The 22,819-nt window shown below is 39.1% G+C and overlaps 2 protein-coding genes and 1 long non-coding RNA gene across 3 annotated transcripts in view; 2 read left to right on the top strand and 1 right to left on the bottom strand.

Moving 5' to 3' along the window:
• The window catches only part of LOC134799164 (uncharacterized), a 313,576-nt gene that overhangs the window by 257,838 nt on the left and 32,919 nt on the right, over positions 1–22,819 (top strand). The gene's annotated exons all lie outside the window — the stretch shown is intronic.
• Positions 306–7,126, bottom strand: LOC134799622 (kelch-like protein 8). The gene is made up of 5 exons (XM_063772061.1): positions 6,847–7,126; positions 5,745–6,757; positions 2,738–2,904; positions 2,038–2,394; positions 306–1,175 (listed from the first exon to the last, which is right to left on the bottom strand). The coding sequence occupies exons 1-5, from the start codon at positions 6,982–6,984 to the stop codon at positions 937–939; spliced, it is 1,914 nt and encodes a 637-aa protein (XP_063628131.1). The 5' UTR covers positions 6,985–7,126; the 3' UTR covers positions 306–936.
• Positions 8,501–22,466, top strand: LOC134799157 (DNA repair protein RAD51 homolog 1). The gene is made up of 8 exons (XM_063771565.1): positions 8,501–8,802; positions 9,384–9,583; positions 11,542–11,689; positions 13,669–13,776; positions 14,603–14,703; positions 15,553–15,682; positions 17,097–17,234; positions 19,501–22,466. The coding sequence occupies exons 1-8, from the start codon at positions 8,713–8,715 to the stop codon at positions 19,606–19,608; spliced, it is 1,023 nt and encodes a 340-aa protein (XP_063627635.1). The 5' UTR covers positions 8,501–8,712; the 3' UTR covers positions 19,609–22,466.

Below are 22,819 nucleotides of genomic sequence, written 5' to 3' on the forward strand. Positions count from 1 at the left end.
AGAAAGAATCTAAAAACAACACTCCTTCGGCAGTCATGAAGAATCAAAACAACACTCCTTCGGCAGTAAAGAAAAAAAAACTACTTTTTTTAAACTTTAACACTTTATTTACATACCTATGCTAACAATACCTAATGTTGTGCAGATGTCACGCGTTACTGTTTTCATAGCATATAGAAATAGAAAAACCAATTTCCTTTGTCATTTAGAGGCCGGTATCGATTTTAGTCGCAAAAATGTAAAATTGATAGATTTAGTCGATGATATTGTACACCTTTTGTTACGTAATAGATGAGAAGACGTGCTAATAGAAACCAATACTTGTTATTTAGATATTACGTAACAAAAGGTGTACAATTTCAACGACTAAATCTATCAATTTTACATTTCTGCTCTAAAATCGTTACCGGCCTCTTCAGTCTCATACTCTCAGTTTTAAATATTGTCATTCAGTCAGTATACTCAGTATTCTAATATGATTTTTATATTATTATAGACTATATTTTCGACTTTGAGTAAGGGAAGGTTAGAAACTATAATCTTGGAAACCACAAGCCAGACTTCCATGATACCAAAAATTCATTGAGCGAATAAAACATGTAAAATGTAAGAAAAAACGTAAGTAGGTAAATACTACGGATGTAGTGCATAATTATTTTCCATCGTATTTTCTCGGAAACGTTCCTATTTGTCATGCTACTTTAGTCTAACTCAGTAGTTTTTTACCGAGACTGGCTGAAATAGCATAACACGTTCGTGCGTTTCCGTGAAAATACGACGGTAAAGGATTATTATACACTACATCTATACATTATACATACAAAAACAATGTACATACAAATGTATATTGAAATCGTTGTCGTCTAAACAGTTTAAAATACGTCTCACGAAAGTTTAATTTCGACATCTTGACAGCTTTAACGTTAAATAGTCACATTACTGTGTTTCATACCTCTTTAAATACTTCTTAGTATAATTCGAGCTATCTGGCCTTAATGGCGGTACAGACAACACCAATGAACAGGAGCCAGCTACATCGTTAAGCTTTATCGCGCTCTCGCTCTGCCGCCAGATGACTTTCGGCTTCTCTTCTGTGCTATTTCCGAGGTATTCTTCCACGTTCAGGACGTCGGCTTGACCGCACATGGATCGAGTGAAAAATAGTAGACGGTTTCCTGAAATAAAGTAAATAAAAATAATTAAATTACTTCCTTGGCTAGAAAAACCTATTATGAACCCATTGTAACTCACAGAAACTTTTGTTCTTAAGAAGTATAGCTACTTACAAAAGGTAATTTATTGATACAATTTTCATTTCGGGAGAAAACGGTTTCCACTAACTAAATCTTAACATGTCACCAATCGTCTGCAGGTGTTCGTAAACAAATGCCTGCGACGCATTCTAGGGATCTACTGGCCACGAACCATCTCAAACGTCAGACTATGGCAGATGACGGAACAGAAGCCCATAGGAAGGGAGATCCTAATAAGGAAATGGCGTTGGATCGGACACGTACTCCGCAGGCCGGACAGCCATCTGGCCAAGCAGGGTCTCCGCTGGCATGCGGCCGGCAGTAGGCGGTCGGGGAGGCCTTGTACTACATGGAGGCGATCAGTTGAGAAAGCAGCTGGCTCAACTGGACTCGGCTGGAAAGAGCTGGAAGAAGCCGCTCAAGATCGTGACAAATGGAGGATTTTTCTGCCAGCCCTATGTCCCTAATGAGGGATAACAGGAATGCATCATCATCGAATCTTAACCTATCACTTTGATTTTGATGTCGATCGCTTCAGCATAATATATTCTAGTTTTATAGGTTTCCAATATTTTTTTGTGTTACAAATTTTGAAAAAAAAGGGCAACCTAGTTAACCTAGTTTTTCATTGTGTCAATAACATACTAAGAAATCATGGAGAATGGAATCCCGTGGGTCCCGTGGGTAAAGGTGGCTGAAGTAGCTCTGTGTCTGTGTGCAGTAAATGTATCCCTTGAACACATACAGCTCGACCGGATCTGTGTGACGACTACCGTTATCTTACCTAAGTTACAAAAAGTAGCCGGTGGATTGGTAAACTGTGTCACCGCATAGAGCCGGTCGTCCACTCCGGGCCTGAAGCGGTAAAGGTGGCTCAAGTAGCTCTGTGTGCAGTACATGTAGCCCTTGAACGACGGCATACAGCTCGACCGGATCTGTGTGCCGACTACCGTTATCTTACCTAAGTTACAAAAAGTAGCCGGTGGATTGGTAAACTGCGTGACCGCGTAGAGCCGGTCGTCCACTCCGGGCCTGAAGCGGTAAAGGTGGCTGAAGTAGCTCTGTGTGCAGTAAATGTAGCCCTTGAACGACGCCATACAGCTCGACCGGATCTGTGTGCCGACTACCGTTATCCATCGATCTGTAGTAAACAAAATGTAGATATTATAATTTTGTACCTCGAAAAAACCAACAGGGCGTTATCGTGGCGTGGAACGACTTTCCTCATACTATTTCTCTTATTAAATCTAATATCTTTAAACGAGCAATTCTTGTTTATTTATTTATTATATATTTCGGCGATCTCGGAAACGGCTCTAACGATTTCGATGAAATTTGCTATATGGGGGTTTTCGGGGGCGATAAATCGATCTAGCTATGTCTTATCTATCTAAATCTGTCTGGGGAAACGCGCATTTTTGAGTTTTTGTATGTTTTCCGAGCTTTTCTCTCAGATATAATATAAAAATTACAGTAACTAGTACCTCTGTCTCCCAAGTCCTCGTACTTGTATATGTTATTGTGCCCCGCGGCATATATGGTGCCTTCGTGCGCGCACACAGCTGGGCTCTGTATGGCGTCCGGTAGTTTCGCGATCTTCCTGTGCGAGCGCTGTTTCAAGTCGTATACCACTGCAGTGTCCAATGTTACCCTGAAATTGTATATGATATTTTATATGATACCAATGTCACTAAAGGTTCCGTCACACAGGCGCGTTTTCCAGGCGGGGCGTATTTAAGCGCGGCGTGAGCGTTTTATATGTAAAAGCGGCGCGCCCCGCTCACGCGCCGCCCGCAAAACGCGCCTGTGTGACGGAGCCTTTAGTCTAAATTGATCAATATTCAAGTGTAAAAATATGGGTGTATACCTACCACTTACTGATTTTTAGTTATAATTATAAGACCTATTGTAAACCCACAAAATCGATAAATAAATGAATTATGTCCCATAGTTCTTAATTCGCTGTAATAGGAGCATATTTTTGAGATGATTTGTGCACCCATATTCTTACACTTGACTGTACCATCACCCACAACTTGTTAACTTTAACGTTAACTGTCCATCGGTAAAGTAAACCTTATTACAATAGGCATAAGGTCCACCAATGGACATCTAGGAATGTTGCTATTTGTACTGAACTCCACACATGTGGAAGTCTACATAAGTTTTACATTGAGAAGTCCACTTTGTTGGAATCAGCAAGGAATAAAAACCGGGCAAGTGCGAGTCGGACTCGCGCACGAAGGGTTTCGTACCATAATGCAAAAAAACGGCAAAAAAAAACGTTCACCCATCCAAGTACTGACCCCGACGTTGCTTAACTTGTAACATAAATATTACAATCTTTAAGATAAATACATAAAAAAAATATATAAAGAAATTTAGTTATTGATAAGAACGCCCTCTCTGTGTGCTTCACAAAACGATTAGGCTCACCTATGAACCCAACTCGTGCGCAAGCGAATTAGATAAGTAATTAGTTCAGGTGTAATCCGCAACCGTGATAGGGGCGCATCACAGAGGATGCTGCTTTTTCGATACGAACGGCGAGGTGACTGGAAGGACGTTGTAAGAGTTAAATTCAAAATGAAGCCAAAAGATATTTGTAGGCCGCATTCCTGGCATTCAAAGTTACCTCAACGTTAGTTAATATGTAAAAAATAAATTATAAAACTGGAGGAGTCGTCGCATTCATGAACACTTAAAATCCCAAAACTGTAAGTACTGTTATATAACCTCAAATGTCTAGCACGTTGGCTTTGCAAGATTTCTTTGGTTCTACAGCTGGGTTTTGCCTTGTTGTAGGGGTCCTTAGGTTGACCTGACAACGATTTCGAGGGATGAGCTCCGGCCGGCATCTGGTGTCCGAGCTGGTCATCCACGTCACCACTTAACCCTGGACCTGCTTCCTGGAGGCATCGGCGTCTGCGTAGTGGATTCCGTATGTGTAATAAATAAAGAGTGTTCGCAAGTGCTTTAGGAACAATCCAGGTTAGTTAAAAACTTAATTTGAACTTTAACTCAACGTCAGTGGACAATAAAAGTGTAGCTGTGTGACCCAGTGTGAATAAAGACTTTCTCCAGAATTTCTACTTCTTTTCATTTACATTACAACCCAGTAAAGGCGCCCTGAGGTTAAATATTAACAGTTTCATGCCTACGTTGTTGCGACCCGGTGAAGTACCAGTGGAGCTGATTTCAACTGTTACAAACTTCGGTCAAAAATCACGTTTGTTGTATGGGAGCCCCACATAAATCTTTATTTTATTCTGTTTTTAGTATGTGTTGTTATAGCGGCAACAGAAATACATCATCTGTGAAAATTTCAACTGTCTAGCTATCACGGTTCGTGAGATACAGCCTGGTGACAGACGGACGGACGGACAGCGGAGTCTTAGTAATAGTCTTAGGTCCCGTTTTACCCTTTGGGTACGGAACTCTAAAAACTAGTGAAAAATTTAGTAGAAACAGCAACACTCCTAACTGTACATCGGTAGACTTATTAAGTTATTACAAAACGCATAAGGTCCACTGATGTACAGTTAAATTAAATTAAATATTAGGGGACATCTTACACAGATCAACCTAGCCCCAAACTAAGCAAAGCTTGTACTATGGGTGCTAAGCGACGATATACATACTTATATAGATAAATACATACTTATATACATAGAAAACACCCATGACTCAGGAACAAATATTAGTGTTCATCACACAAATAAATGCCCTTGCTGGGATTCGAACCCAGGACCATCGGCTTCGCAGGCAGGGTCACTATCCACTAGGCCAGAATGGTCGTCAGTTAACAGTGTGGATGATGGTACCAGTCTAAACTGAAACATTGGAATGCAAACAACAACTGGATTAGTTTTAGAGCTTAACTTTTTCGACGCCGTGCCAAACAAAACAGCTGTCACTCGGACGCCACGTCACCAAAGTGTCAAAACCAGGGGTCGGAAACCGGTTTTTGCTCCATACAAAAATATCGGTATTATTACGTTCGTTTTCGTTCTTTGGTTTATTATTTCATTTTTAATGGAACAATCTAATAATACGAAGTTGTTACCTAAATACATGAATCAGTCCTACGTCCAGAGCATAAAATAATTCAAAATATTTTTGGTTTAAAAAAAATACCGGTTCCGAACCCTGGTCAAAACTGAAATTGAACTTTATGCATATGCACGTATCGGTCATTGGCGTCCAAAAGGTTAAAGATTAGTAAAGTAAGGTTTAGGTTAGTGAGGGTCTCTCTCTTCTCTTCTATTGATAAAAATGATTGCAAATTTTTCCCTAAATACCTACTTCAACGATTTTGATAGTGTTAACAATATAATTGGAGTTTAAAAAGATGAGAAATCGGAGGTATGTTTCATTTCTGGAAAATGGTTTATCCCAGATTCACTTACTCTCAGAAACAACAATGACAGTCACCCAGACAGTAAATAAAGTATAGTGACAACATAAAACTTTAATTTATCAAAAACTAACCTAAACCCACCTACGCCTCCAATAAGATAAAGGGAATCCTCCACTATAGCCACTCCTCCATGTCTCCGAGCCGGCAACTCCACTCCATGCCGAGCCCACTCTTTCTTCAACACATCGTAAACTTTTACATCCTTCATGAACAGCCCCGTGCCTCGCCCATGTTCTCCGCAAACAACCACTATCTTCGTCGGCCCCCAGCCCACAACGCTCCAGCCCCAAAGATTCTTCTCTGCAACTTCCAGCCAGTTCTCAAAACCAACTTTTTCCCTGAATGTATACATATGGTGTGGTACCATCTCTAATTTAGCATCCTTCATCGCCCACACCGGCACCGCTGGAGTGTAAGTTAAACATCTAGATCGGCTTTCCTTAACCAAGTTCAACGTTTCATTATAAACCCGCTCTGTATATGTATGCGTCAACATCTTTTCTTGAGATTGTATTGAGACTACAGATAATTCCATGTCAAGTACAGCTAAATTGTGAAGACAGTCAACCACTTTAGCAGCTAAGCTATTCTGGTATTCTAACATACAAGTTTTGATCTGTGTTATATCAGAAAGATTGAGCTTTTTAATGTCTAAACAACCAAGAATAATGAGCAAAGCGTCTCCACCAGTTTCATTTTGTAAAAGCCACATATGCCCAAAGTTAAATACATCTAGTTCACTTGAAGCATTTAAGTATGGGTGTGATAGATACCAGCAAAGTTTGGCCAAGTTTGGAATATACTCTGGTTTCATAGACTTAAATGAAAGTAATGTACATGTGGCAGATAGTTGTTCTATCTGTGTAAATGCTGAATTCTGTGCAATATTCATGATTTCCATGCAGCTTGCTGGTGATATTTGGAGTTCCAAAGTATACTCAATTTGCTTAATTAACTCTGTGATTTGTAAGAAGTTTGCAGCAGTTACTAACTCACCAATAGTGGATAAGGAATATTCTGTGAGATCAATTAAACCTATGTTCATGTATTGCAATATTATCTTCATAGATTCAGCATCAATCACCTGCAAATAAACAAAATATTGTTAACTACTTTTGCAAAACGAATGAAAGGTTTTATTACATTTTATTTATGTCCCGTGGGTATACTTACGTCTATGGATATTTCTTTTTTGTCATTTTCCACATAGTTACCGCTAAACATAGCACGAAAATAATCGCTGTGCTCGCATAAAACTTCTTTTTTTGCTTTGAACATCTGACCGTCGATGAGCAAAGAAACTTCCGCCATATCTAAAGTTATTCGATAAATTTGCTAAGCCACGAATATTACTTTCGGATAAAAGAATACTCCTGTTCTTAAACTGGGATAAATTCACGACATTCTCATTGAAAACAGGATAAAATCGGCAGCAACAATAATAACGTGCAACGCAAATATGCAAATCGAATCGACCGACTAGCTAAACGTCAGCCGTCAACGTCAATTTTTTTTTTCTTTTTCGTCCATCAGGACAGGCTAAAGCTCTAAGCCATACTGCCTAGTCATAAGTAGATTTTTTGTCTTTTCAGTAAGTTTAATCCGGTAAACTCGGAGTAATTAACAATGGAGCCGCCATTAACAGGCATTCCCCTCTGTCGAAAATAGGCGGCCAATGGTCAACCACATGTCAACCATATGTATGGACTGACGTTTATCTGACATGACGTACCTATACATTTGATGTGCCCCTCCCCCGCAAAAAACGGCAGACTATTTTGTACCGAAAATTTTAGACATGGCGTCTCCGTTGGTTATATCCTCTAAGCCGGTAAACGTCTTCAGTAAATACTATTCATATTAGGTCAATTCCGATAGTAATGAATGTCTTCATATTCAAAATACTTTAAGTAAAAGCGTCTCTTCCAGTTATTTGGTCATATCCATTAAACATCCATTCTCACTGGTGATTTAGCTCTTGTGAAGCGATAGCGAACTTTACAAGGAACACTTGGACAACCGGCCGTTAACTTCAAAATGATGATTAAACGTGCTTCAAGATTAATTCTCCATTCACTGCACACTACCACATTAGTTTACTGTATAATAGGCTATCGATATTACATTTTAAACAATATTAATGAGCAAAAAACAAAGCAATTGATCTCAAAGCGTGACCATTCAAGATGGCGCTCAAACCGGAACATCCCGTCAACGTCAAAGTCGTCAAACTTGCAAAAGTGGTCCGTATAGTCCGTAACGTAACTTTCTTTCTTTTCACTCTGAAAACAAATGTGTGTCTATTTGAATCAGTGAGTATTATATTCTTTGATTTGAATGCCAAATGCTGAAAAAGAAGCGTTTGATTATAAAGCGAGCATTTGTTATGTAGAAAATTCGTTGATTGGAGAAAAATAATCTATAATTACTTACCTCTGTAAATTGACAAACTTTTTAGTACCATTTGGACTAAATGAAAGGCCCGTCACGCCCAATAAAGTTTTCCTAAAAATCTTGCACTTGTGTTTTCTATTTTTAATAGAATGAGCTGTAACGCAGTGGAGTAAGGTTGAATTTTTAATAAACACCCAATTACTTTTATAAAGAAATTAAAGTGCAGTCTTTGAAAAAATGAAGTTTTGGAGGGAAAGTTTGACACTTTATTTTTTGCAATATTCTTTCTGGTTTGATTGGTTGGAACCATGTTGGAACATGTTTTTGGCCATAAATGACCATAATCGACCATAGTGCTTGCTGCATAGTGCTTCACTCACTACGTAGTTGCGGTAGTTGACGGTTGACTGCAGTTGACTGGTTGACGGAACTAAACAGAAGCTGCGAAGTAAATAGCATATAAATAGTGGAAAACGTGTTATAAATAAATAGTAGTTGACTGCAAAATCGCCAGATTATTCATCACAAGGTCGTAATTCTGTGAATAACAGGTGCATGTGGACGTGATATTTGATACATTTAGATCCTACAGTGAAACAAGCAGCTGCTGGACTTTTCGATGTTTAGTTGATATTTTCTGGAGCGATGTCTGCAATAGCCACCGCCTCAGCTACCACTGTGTCAGTGGACGAAGATGCCGACGAGTGTGGACCGCAGTTGATATCGAAATTAGAGGTATGTTTAGCATATTAATCATGACTTTGAGTATCTTTTATGATGTTGTCTAGATTTGCCTTTCATCTTTTTAGCCAGCCAGTTGAAGCTAACAACTCATACCTCAATCATTCCTTTATTTGTTGTGATAGAGTCTGTGTGGAAAGAGAAGAGTTGTAGAATGTATTGGACCTCATACATTTCACAACTCTTCTCTTTCCGCACAGACTCTAGCTCTGTTTTATAGCATGATTTGCAGTGCAATTGCAGTAATAAAATGCTCTCAAAAAGTATTCTTACATGGTTGCCTAACATTATGTGTATTCTGAAGTAACAAATGCTATAATTTGCTATAATTCACTACTTAAGTAGTTAAAACAAAGAAAATACTTTTAGGAGTGTATACATTTTTTTGGCACTCAGCTCTAACCAAATACTTACAGACAAAACTACATTTAAAATACAATATACATTTTTTTTAATTTGACCCATCAACAGAAGAAAACATACACAAACTAGATCACTGATGGCTTTATCCATGTATTGATGTTTCATGATCATGGCAATAATAATGTTATATTTTTATGACTTTACTTTTTCAGGGCAATGGTATCACATCGGGAGACATAAAAAAGCTAGAGGAAGCCGGGTACCACACAGTTGAGTCCGTGGCATATGCACCAAAGAAATGGCTGGTTACCATCAAGGGCATCTCGGAGCAGAAGGCGGACAAAATACTGGCAGAGGCTTCCAAACTTGTGCCCATGGGCTTTACTACTGCTACAGAGTTTCATCAGAAAAGGTATTTTAATGTACTTTAATTTCTTGTATACTGACAAATGATTTAGGTACTTTAAAGTAAAGACGATAAGCGTGAAGAGTTTCGTACAATGACCTGCCTGTTCCTATTTCTATTGCATGTGCACAATTCTGCCCTGCCATTTTATACTTTAGTTTCTATAACTGAGAATTCCATTTTCAAAACCATTTGTTTTTGAGATAGCGCTATTCGGCTTCGGAGGGCAGTATTAAGCCCGGTCTCCATATCGCGCGGCAAGCTATCGAACATTGGCTACGAATCATTCATTGTCGGTTCGACGCGCGGCAAAGGAATGTTCGCGCGCAGTTGGGACGGGTGTGTATATATTTCAGTTGGCTCGCGCGGCAGCATACATGGATAATGAAAAGTGTCGTACTTTAATTAAATTATACGGCACTTTTATTTACTTATTTATAGCCTTATTTCAGAAAAGGTAAATTTTTTTTATACTATATCTACAGTTTTCCTTAATCTACATTCTACGGTAACCGCTTCTGTGTGCCTTTGGGCAAAGGCCTCCCCCAATCTTCTCTACTCTTCCTTATTATAAACTAATCTGGTCCATATTTTTGATTTTGTCCGTCCAGCCATGTCTTGTCAGCCATCTTTTGGACTGCCTGCCTCCGTTTCTTTTGTGCCCTCTAGGGTGCCAGAGTGTTACAGTTTTGCTCCATTTTTCTCCTCCTCTAATGGTATGTCCAGCCCACTTCCATTTCAGTTGTTTTGTTTTGTATGTAACATCGGTAAAGCCTGTTTTATCTCTTAAATTCTTGCTACTTATTTTGTCTATTCTTCTTTTCTTTAAGATGCTTCTTTCCATGGCTCTCTGAGTTATGCTCAACCTTTTACATTGTGCTTTGGTGAGTGCCCACGTCTGGCAGCCATATGTGAAGATTGGTAGAATGCATGTGTTGAAGAGTTTCCTTTTTATGTGCATACTTAGATTTAGATTTAGATATTTATTCTCATAATATTAAATTACATTATAAATTATGCTAGACTAATCTACACGAATTTATATTATGATCGTCATTCATATTTACATAATATTATTTAATACATACAAATCTTAATCTTATCTTATCTGGCTATTTTTCATGACTTCTTTCAGAGACCAGTATCTCTTCCACGCGTTTCCAATTCTTCTGTCTATTTCCTTTGTTGTTGAGTCATGGTTGGATATTAATTGACCTAAATATATATATTCTGTTACATACTCAATGGTGTTGTCATCTATTCTTATCTCTTTGGCATCCATACTATTAGTCATATACGGCACTAAACAGTTTCTATTGAACAGTAAATGTAGTGATTATCGCAACAGATCATTTTTATAGCCAAAGCTAATACCTCGTTCCGAATAATTAATTTTTGTGATATAATGTGGTCGATCGTCGGATCGCCTGCCGCGCGCGGCCGCCGCGCATACCTAAGTTCAAGATGGTGCCGAGATTGGCTCGCGAGCCAAAATACAGGTGTGCCGCGGTCGAACATTACTCGCGCGGTCGCCGCGCGATATCGAGACGGGCCTTTATACTGCTGTCCTGCCAATGATACCCGTGGTCAAGGCTATTGTGCAAGCAGGACATCATTATAATAATTATGCGCAATGCGATAGAGATAGGATCAGGCGGGTCACTGCACAAAAATCTTTATGCTTAGAGTCTTTACTTTAGAATTGATTAATCTAACCAGAAAGCAATGCTTATTTCAATTATATTTCGGTTATTAGATCAAGTTCTTGTACTTATTGTTAAATTATATCGATACTTTAGGTATTTAACCATTTTATATCAGCCTTAAAGTTACTTAGGGTTTTATTCTCCATGTTCATTGATGAGTATACTTCAGAATCAGAATCAAATATTTTAGTTAAGTAATTAATTAATAATAATACTAAAGTTAAGTAATTAATTAAACAAATAACCGAAATGTTTCAGGGCAGAGATCATACAGTTAACAACGGGATCTAAAGAGCTGGACAGGCTGCTAGGTGGAGGTATCGAGACGGGCTCCATCACGGAGATATTCGGAGAGTTCCGCACGGGCAAAACACAGATCTGCCACACTTTGGCAGTCACTTGTCAGGTAATTCAAACAAACAGTACGATTTTGCATTTGTAAGTATTGTAAATGTATTCACATACGGACATCAGCACTTTCGTCGCAGTTTATTTGATAGCCTATAAAGAGTCCCACTGCTGGGCAAAGGCCTCCCCCCTATAGTCTGTGTGTTTAGGTATTTAAATAAAAGTAAACAAAATCTACCCTCAAATGACTCCTTACGCCAGTTGAGGGTAGATGAAAACATTACATGATCAAATAATGTAGGTTAAAGTCAGGTCGTTCAGTGACAGATCCAGGCGGTTTTGTATTTGGTCGGTTAACCAATAAAATGTGAAAATGTAAAAAAATATATGTTTACTTTTATTTAAATACCTAAAGATACAGAATATAGACTTCCAATTTTCCCCATTGACTGCACTATCCGTCCAGTTGCTGAGAAATGCGGTCAGGCCATGTTGTGGCAGTTTGTTTAATAAATATTTGTGGATAATCTTACACATTATCATCCTAGCCTTAACCATGAACTCGGAAACAAATATTTACTCATAAATCATATCATGCTTTTATTTATTGCTCACTAGACTGCCTTATAGTGCCACATAAAATAGTAGAAATTAAATGAAATGGAACTAACGGAAATTTGTTAGTTAAACTAAATTGTTGCTATGTTTATGCATTTTACGTCAAAAATGTGACAGTTACGTTGGAAGTGGCGCCCTCAATAATTTTCTAAAATTTCTTGTCGGACTATAAGGTGCAGTGGGTGCTGCCAGCAGTTTTTGAAAAATCGTAACGTTTTTTAGGGTTCCGTACCCAAAGGGTAAAACGGGACCCTATTACTAAGACTTCGCTGTCCGTCTGTCACCAGGCTGTATCTCACGAACAGTGATAGCTAGACAGTTGAAATTTTCACAGATGATGTATTTCTGTTGCCGCTATAACAACAAATACTAAAAACAGAATAAAATAAAGATTTAAATGGGGCTCCCATACAACAAACGTGATTTTTGACCAAAGTTAAGCAACGTCGGGAGTGGTCAGTATTTGGATGGGTGACCGTTGTTTTTTTTCGCTTTTTTTTTGGTTTTTTTTTTTTGCATTATGGTACGGAACCCTTCGTGCGCGAGTCCGACTCGCACTTGCCCGGTTTTTTTAGATAATTATACTGTTCTCTTTGATTACTTTTATTTTCTTAAAAATAACAATTAACACATTCATTGCCACCCATCCAAACAAGACGTCCGCGCCAGGCCACAACAATTTCGTCATATAAAGCAGTAGTACCACGATCCCGACTATCGGGTCGTCCGGCCTGGGAACGAAATCATAAAATACCCGATAGTCGGGTTCTGGGCACTGAATGTTAATACTAGAACAATGTTATACCTGATCCCGGGCACGCACGGCCGTCCGCTCAGTGCTCAGCGAGCTGCGTTCGGGGACGACCTGGCTCCAATTTCACCACGGTGACAGGTGCGACAATTGTAAAACATCACTGTTGCTGACGTCACAGGCATCCATGGGCTACGGTTATCGCTTACCATCGGGCGGGCCGTATTCCTGTTTGCCACTATCATTGTTTTATTTAAAAAAAACTTTATTATATCGGAAAAAAAGAGATATTTCTCTTGCTAAGTTTATGACAATTGTCACAAGAAACACTACAATTGTCACGAAATTCCGACATATAACTCATTACCTGTCAAGAATTACCTACAATTCTTCTAAATCTTGACAATTGTCAGAAACTTCGCAAAAGAAATATCTGTTTTTTTCCGATATAATAAAGTTTTTTAAAATAATACAATGATGGTGGCGAACAGGAATACGGCCCGCCCGATGGTAAGTGGTAACCGTAGCCCATGGATGCCTGTGACGTCAGCAACAGTGATTTTACAATTGTCGCACATGTCACCGTGGTGAAATTGGGGCCTGAACTCACGGACAATTGAAAGAAATTTCACTTCTTTAATTTATACAAACTTTTGTTTTTTCTCTAGCTGCCGATTGAGCAATCAGGCGGTGAGGGTAAATGCATGTACATCGACACGGAGGGCACGTTTCGGCCGGAGCGCCTGCTGGCCGTGGCCCAGCGTTACGGCATGGAGGTAAGGCCGGTTAAATAAGTTTATTTCTGTCAAAAATTCGATTTTATTTATTTTCGATACATGATTTTATAGCTGACTGTACTTTTTTCTCAATAGGAAATTAACTAATACTAATCGAGATAATTCTAACAGCCCCAAACATAATTAGATTGCGTTGTTTCATTATCACAGAGTTCCTATGGCCACCTCCTGTGTCCATCATCGGATCAGCTCGATGGTACCATTATATTGCATTGTCACGTCCGTTACAAATGAATGTAGTTATGTTCTTTTCAGTTTGAAGTGGGTATAATAACTTGCAAGATTTGACCGAAACATAAATATACATACAAACATTACAAGTTAAATAAACGCTTGTACAAAATTGCAATCCAAATCTACAGTAGTATCTAGACGTTTCTCGTTTTTATGTCCCTGATACAATGACAATTCCATTGCCCCAATTTGACCGATTAGTCATTTGGCGTGTATATTCCCATTTGTCGCCGTCGGGGACAGATGTGAATAGGTGTTTCCATATAACTTTCTAAGGCCCAAGGTCCCGGTAAGGTGTAGGTAAGAAGTAGTATAGTTAGGAATAGGAACCTATACTATGTACTTCTTTAAATTTAAATCATATTCAATTGGAACAGCCACTTTTGCTCTCTCTCCTACACTCTATTTCCTACACTTTAGGTTCAAATTTCAGTGGCAAATTTTGGATTTTTCATTTTAATGCCCGGGCCTTAGGAGGAGAAATCATTTCTATTTGTCCCCGCTTCATGTATGGCGGCGGTCAGTGGGGCGGGGACAAATGGGAATACGCCGATTTGTGATTTGTGTTCAGGGTGGCGCGGTTCTGGACAATGTGGCGTACGCGCGCGCCTACAACACCGATCACCAGACCCAGCTGCTGCTGCAGGCCTGCGCCATGATGGCCGAGTCCAGGTACCATCACGTCCATCACGCTCCGCCATTGTTGCACCATTTAGGGCAGCGGTCGGCAACCTTTTAGGAGCCAAGGGCTACATAGTATGTATGAATTTATCAGACATTGTCGTTTGTTAATATTACACACAAAATAGCCAGAGAGGCTCGCGGGCCGCAAGTGAGAGGCTCGCGGGCCGCCTGTTTCCGACCGCTGATTTAGGGTCCTAGCAGTGGGGAGACACTCGCGACTTCGGGCAAACTGGGCTCCGGTCGGCTCAGAATTGCTCCGAGCAATTATTAGGGTTGGGTTGGCACAACTTGACGTCCTTTTGCGTGCACGACCACAAATAAGATAATCACTTGAATTTTGACAACCCTAAATAGCCGAAAGGGATAGTGCCATACATTAGAAAGGGATAGCATGATTCGTCCCTGAATCGCTGTCAAACTTCGGTTTTGTAGGAAGCGTCCCTTCTGTACGGTAGTACTATTATTTATTCTGTGATTCTGGCAAATAAAATATTATGATATTCCGAAAGATTTTAACAGTATAGTGCTGATCATATTCAAAGACTAAAATGTCATATAAACTTTTCTGGAATTCGACTAGTTTCAGAGTTAAAAAAACGTCGAATGATGACAGTTCTTCGGACATAAACGTATCTTTGTATAACTATGTACAGTCGCCACCAGATATATCGAAGCGGCCGAGGTGTTCACAATATCTGAACACGCACTCGCCCTGACAATAGAGGCGTGTTCAGATATTTGTGAGCACCTTAGCCGCTCCGATATATCTGATGGCGACTGTACATGGCGAAAATAATTTGAGAACTTCATCATGTATTATTGTGATTGTTGTTACAGATATTCACTTATAATAGTAGACAGCGCCACAGCACTTTACAGGACAGACTATTCAGGCCGGGGAGAGCTAAATCCGAGACAGCAGCACCTGGGCCGCTTCATGCGAATGCTGCTCCGGCTGGCCGATGAGGTAATGAGCTTTGATATAGTACATTATTGTCGAGGCGCGGAAGTAGCTACTTGCAGGCTGAGGATTCGTTTTAAACGGACGACCTTGGGAGTCCGTTTAATTGAATCCGAAGCCAGCAAGTAGCCTTCCAGCCGAGTCATATATAGTGCTTTTCTCAAAAATGGTGCAAGAAATATAAATATCATAGAAATAATTTACAAAAGCAACGTTCTTAAGTATATCATTTTACAGAAAAAAGCCGTTGCCGCCTTTTTATTTTTTTAATAAAAAAATAGAAGTGTATTTTTCTGCCAAAAATACGCCAACTTATTTGAGACAGCTAATTACCCGCGGGACTAATCATCTGTTTGGCTGTTTAATGGGCCTGTGCCTTCATTTGATATGGTCATTTCAACTTTAAAAAAATTTAGAACTCGACAAATAATGGAATTTGTATGCAACATTGCAGTCCCAAAATCGAGACTGCAATATTTTTAACTTTTTAATTTTTGACTGACCATAAACTACGCGCTTCGCGACCTATTTTTTAGACGGCAAAGTCGACTTTGCCGTCCATTTTTGAGAAATAGTACATTATTGTCGAGGCTCGGAAGTAGCTACTTGCAGGCTGAGGATTCGTTTTAAACGGACGACCTTGGGAGTCCGTTTAATTGAATCCGAAGCCAGCAAGTAGCCTTCCAGCCGAGTCATATATAGTGCTTTTCTCAAAAATGGTGCAACAAATATAAATATAATAGGAATATTTTACAGAAGCAACGTTCTTACATATATATTTTCAAAGAAAAAAGTAAAAACAATTGAAAAAGTTTGCTTTGCCGCCTTTTTATTTTTTAAATTTTAAAATAGAAGTGTATTTTTCTGCCGAAAATACGCCAAGCTATTTGAGGCAGCTAAATAATCGCGATACCAACATTATAATAATTATTACTATTATTATTTTAATTTAATTATTATTATTATTTTAATTTTGGACTGACCATAAACTCCGCACTTCGCGACCAAATTTTTATACGGCAACGTCGACTTTGCCGTCCATTTTTGAGAAAAATATATTTTCATTTCTCATGCTTTGAAAGTAGGTCATTGTTGATCTACGAAGTGTGTAGTAAGTGATGCGTTTCTGCTCTGGTGCGTTATATCTTTTTATTTTCATTATTTCATGATAAACAATTATAATTTAATTTGGTCTTAAATTGTTGGTTGTAGTTGGTTGGTACAGTACGGATGTCTTCTGTCTCCAATTCTCCCTGAATTCCTCAAAGGTTAACTGGAAGAGATCCCTTAAAGGGATAAGTTCGCCTTTGTACTAATGACGAATGTTATTTTTCCTGTTTCGTTTTGATTTTTGTACAATAAACTACTACTAAATTGCAGTATGCCGATTTTTAAAACAAATAATCATAATTTATTACAGTTCGGCGTAGCAGTGATAATAACCAACCAAGTGGTCGCTCAAGTGGACAGTGTGGGAGTGTTCAACGCGGACACCAAGAAGCCCATCGGTGGGCACGTGCTCGCCCACGCCTCCACCACCAGGCTCTATCTGCGGAAGGTAAGGTTCAAATATCATAATAATTATTACAGTTCGGCGTAGCAGTGATAATAACCAACCAAGTGGTCGCTCAAGTGGACAGTGTGGGAGTGTTCAACGCGGACACCAAGAAGCCCATCGGTGGGCACGTGCTGGCCCACGCCTCCACCACCAGGCTCTATCTGCGGAAGGTAAGGTTCAGATATAATTATTATTATTACAGTTCGGCGTAGCAGTGATAATAACGAACGAAGTGGTCGCTCAAGTGGACAGTGTGGGAGTATTCAACGCGGACACCAAGAAGCCCATCGGTGGGCACGTGCTGGCCCACGCCTCCACCACCAGGCTATACCTGCGGAAGGTAAGGCCGCTCAAATATAATTATTATTATTACAGTTCGGCGTAGCAGTGATAATAACCAACCAAGTGGTCGCTCAAGTGGACAGTGTGGGAGTGTTCAACGCGGACACCAAGAAGCCCATCGGTGGGCACGTGCTGGCCCACGCCTCCACCACCAGGCTCTATCTGCGGAAGGTAAGGTTCAGATATAATTATTATTATTACAGTTCGGCGTAGCAGTGATAATAACGAACGAAGTGGTCGCTCAAGTGGACAGTGTGGGAGTATTCAACGCGGACACCAAGAAGCCCATCGGTGGGCACGTGCTGGCCCACGCCTCCACCACCAGGCTATACCTGCGGAAGGTAAGGCCGCTCAAATATAATTATTATTATTACAGTTCGGCGTAGCAGTGATAAGGGGTCATCCATTAATTACATCACACGTTTAGGGGGAGGGAGGGGGTCAAGAAAATGTGACATATTGTGACATGGGGGAGGGGGGAGACACAAACTTTGTGACGTCACTTTAAATTCATCAGTAACCGAAAATTTATTTAAATTATTTTATTCGCTGTACATTTAAATAACAAGTTTTTAAAACGATAATCGTTTTTATTCGTATAATTTTCTTTCCTAAGCAGTTTTGGGTTATAAAATTACTAATATTTATATCGTCAAAAATATTTTGATAAAATTTTAATAATACTTAGGTACTTACTTAATTCGATTTGGTGATTTCGTAGAAAAAATGTGACGTCACACTAGGGGGGAGGGGTTTGCCAAATGTGACCAAATGTGACAAGGAGGGGGGGAGGGGTCAAAAAACCTAGAAATTCGTGTGACGTAATTAATGGATGACCCCTAATAACCAACCAAGTGGTCGCTCAAGTGGACAGTGTGGGAGTATTCAACGCGGATACCAAGAAGCCCATCGGTGGGCACGTGCTGGCCCACGCCTCCACCACCAGGCTATACCTGCGGAAGGTAAGGCCGCTCAAATATAATTATTATTATTACAGTTCGGCGTAGCAGTGATAATAACCAACCAAGTGGTCGCTCAAGTGGACAGTGTGGGAGTATTCAACGCGGATACCAAGAAGCCCATCGGTGGGCACGTGCTGGGCCACGCCTCCACCACCAGGCTATACCTGCGGAAGGTAAGGTCGTTCAAATAGCTAACCGGTCAAGAGCATGTCGGACCATGCTTAGGGTCCTGTAGTTGCCCGCCTGTCACATCAGGCAGACTTGTAAGGGAATGGGGGATCATGTCGGTAGTGTAGCTCTTAAGGTCTTCTATCATTGCCATCATTGGCCTTCATTTCCATATCCCCCCTTTTCATCCCCTTAAGGAATGATTTCAGGGATAGGTAATAAGTTTTTGGCAAAAATTTCATTTTTGGTACAAGCTTTTATCGCTGACTGTACTTTTCTTACGACAGACAACTAATACTCATCGAGACAATTCTAAAAACCCCTAACACAATTAGGTTGCGTTGTTTCATCACAGAGTTCCTATGGCCACCTCCTGTCTCCATCATCAGATCAGTTCGACAGTACCATATTATTGTATTGTCATCAGAACTACATACAGCTACCAATTTTCATGACTCTACAATCCTTGGGAGATGGTTAAATTAGTTACCATAGATTCCATTACATAGTTACATACGGTCGACCTAATAAAAGCTTGTTAAAAACTACCCATAGTCCATTCCATACCCAGGACTGAAAAGTCTATGCCAAATATTATTTAAGTCGGTTCACCGGTTTAAGCGTGATGACTTGAAGAGGTAACAGACAGACTTTCGCATTTATGATATTCTATTAGTAGGGATTATTCTTTACCAGGCTGACAGTTCAAAAATGACAATCGAATGTCAGTCTTACTGATCGAAAAAAGAACACATGTCGACTGTACACAAATTAGTAATATTCTGTAATTCCAGGGCCGCGGCGACAACCGCATCTGCAAGATCTACGACAGCCCGTGCCTGCCCGAGACGGAGGCCATGTTCGGGATCAGCACCGAGGGCATCACGGACGCCAAGGAGTAGATTTAGGGCCACCACACACCAGCGTCTTTCGAGCGTCGGCGTCTATACTGAAAATCGTAATTCAAGACCAAAATAAGTAAGACAATGTTGCCACTTTTTACTAGCGCGTAAAAATAATTAACTAAAAGTACTTTTTTAAATCGTAGGAGTAAAATTACCAATAAAGAAATTATCTTAGCGTGTTTATTTATAAAAAGGAATTTACTATTTTATAAACAAATTATTGCAGTGGCACTGTGGCAACATTGGCTTACTTTTTTGGTCTTGAATTACGATTTTCAGTTTAGTGGAAAATGGCGTCGCTGCGCAGGCCTTTCCTTTCGGGCACGGACACACCACGACGTCTCTATGCGTGCACGATAACAGATAAGATAATGAACTAAATAGTTGAAAGGGTGCCATATATTACAAAGGGGCAGCATGATTCGTCCCTGAATCGCTGTCAAATTTCGGTTTCGTAGGAAGTGTTCTTTCTGTACGGTAGTACTATTATTTATTCTGTGGTTCCGTCAAGCTGCAGCCACAGCCATAGAGTTGACTAGACGCCGACGCTCAGGAGACGCTAGTGTGGGCCTTTCTTATAGTAGGAGATCCCACATATATGGTCGACCTTCACCAATCTGTCTGACGGATGAAACTATGAAGATATGAAAGAAAATATGTTCCAGAACATAAATAAATAGGGTTGCCTAAAGAAATATGGTCAAGGCTATTTTTAATAAATTTTTGAAAAAAAAATTATTTTTGGCAAATTTCATCGATTTGTCTGACGAACGAAATAAGTTTCAATGGAAATATAAAAATAACCGTATTTATTTCAAAAGACCTACCCAACGACATGTCAAACTCTAGGGTTGAAGCTAAAAAAATGGTCACATAATTTTTTTTTCTTTTTTTTTTTCGTTTGATACCTATGTTGTAAGATGTCATTTGATATGAGTTTTAAAATAAATAGGGTTCTTCAAAAAACATTTTTTGATAAAGTGAATATTTTAGGAAATAATCGCCTCGAAAGAAACAAAATGTACGTGAGGATTTTTTTTGGTGTCAACCCTATGGTGTGGGATGTTGTTGGAAAGGTCTTTCAAAATGAATAGGAGTTTTAGAAGAACATTTTTTGATACAGTGAATATTTTCGGAAATAATCGCTTTGAAAGAAACAAAATGTGTGTGACAATTTTCTTATCGTTTCAACCTTATAGTGTTGGGTGTCGTTGGATAGGCCTTTCAAAATAAATATGGGCATTTAAACAACATTTCTTGATAAAGTGAATCATTTCGGAAATAATCGTTTAGAAAGAAAAAAAAAGGTTTTTCCTTCTAACTTTTGAACCATCTAGCATCTGTCCCAAAAATATGGAAAAAAATCATAAAAATAGTGCTTAGAAAACTCAACCAAATAAAATTAAAACAAACTTGATCATTTAAGCCGTTTATGAGTTATCGCTAAAAGTCTTCCCTTCTTATTTTAATTACAAGCCTGGCAACCCTTATTTGTGACCGGATTTTCGCAGGCAACCCTATACCATTGTATTTGCAATAAAATTACCATCATATTGATGTATAATTCAAGCGTCAGACAGATGAGTGCAATTATTGATATAAAATCACCTCTTTAATAGTGACGGTCTCACACGGCAACCACATAATAGTGACCGGAAAAAGATAGGCAACCTAGTTGATTTATGTTGTACAAGTTGTATACTTTTCATTGAAACTTATTCCGTTCGTCAAACAAATCGGTGAAATTTGACGAAAAAAAATTTTTTTTTTATTTATTAAAAATAGCCTTGACCATATTTCTTTAGGCAACCCTATTTATTTATGTTCTGGAACATATTTTCTTTCATATTTTCATAGTTTCATCCGTCAGACAGGTTGGTGAAGGTCGACCATATGTGGGATCTCCTACTATTAAGGCTTGACAATTAAGCAATGGTAATAGACATATCGTCGTCGTAGAATCTTTGTCTGAACTAATTGGGAACGAGACTAGTTTGGATAATCGAAATGTTTTTTGGGACAAGATCAAACAAAAACAATACAGTATATACTATTTGACGTACAAATTAACGTTAAAAATATAACCCTTTAAAAACCTAAACCTAATAAACATATAATGGTTTTTAAAAGGGTCGGCAACGCGCATGCACCTCCAGAATGCAGGCGTCCATAGGCTATGTAGACTGTTGACCATCAGGCGGACCATATGCTTGTTTGCCTTCGACGTGGTATAAAAAAAACATGAAAAAAGTTCGTATAAACCAAGTCAGCGTTCGGATGATTGTGTGTTCGGATAATTGAGGTTATATTCTAAGTGATGTATTTGGAATTGGAACCCATATGGGGTGTCCAGCTCCAAACGAGTCGGTACATACCTCAAGTGTAACAAAATAGACTGTCTGAAGTGCCTAACTATAAGTTTAATTGTATTTCTCATGTTGACACGACATGATGGGTTAAAATTCAAGACATTTTATCTGTGTGAAGAGTAAAATCGTATTAAAAGATAAAAAAAAAGGCTGACCATGACGCATATCGCTGCCCCAATATTACAGGGTTCTATGTTTCACTTTTATCGAACTAAAATTTGAACATTGTCATAGTGACATTAAGTCGAATTTCAAATATCTTGAAAATGTAACATAGAACCCTGTAATATTGGGCCAGCGATATATGGCACCCGCACGACGACACTTCATAAAACGTAGTAGGTGTTTGTTTTCATGGACAAACTGTAATTTAAGCTGCAAACGATATTGATTATTTAGCTATTTATAGTCCCATCTTTTTGTTTTAATTTTATTGTAAATACGTAATTGTGATACTCAGCGAGACAAATAAAAATATGAATTATACACTGGTATTTCTATATCCTATTAACTTTACTTACCAAAGTTGAATGAATCTATAACTCTGTATCTTTAGGTATTAAAAAAAAGTAAATAAAATCTACCCTCAAATGGCTCCTTAAGCCAGTTGAGGGTAGGTGAAAAAATTACATGATCAAATAAGGTAGGTTAAAGTCAGGTCGTTCAGTGACAGATCCGGCGGTTTTGTATTTGGTTGGTTAACCAATACATGTTATAACTATAACTACCCGAAAATGTACAAATTGTTTGTTTACTTTTATTTAAATACCTAAAGATATAGACTAATAGGTACATGTTTACATCCACTAAGGCCGGAGCCCCACTGCTGCGCACGCTAT

Source organism: Cydia splendana, chromosome 18, assembly GCF_910591565.1.
Source record: "Cydia splendana chromosome 18, ilCydSple1.2, whole genome shotgun sequence".
Lineage (NCBI taxonomy): Eukaryota > Metazoa > Arthropoda > Insecta > Lepidoptera > Tortricidae > Cydia > Cydia splendana.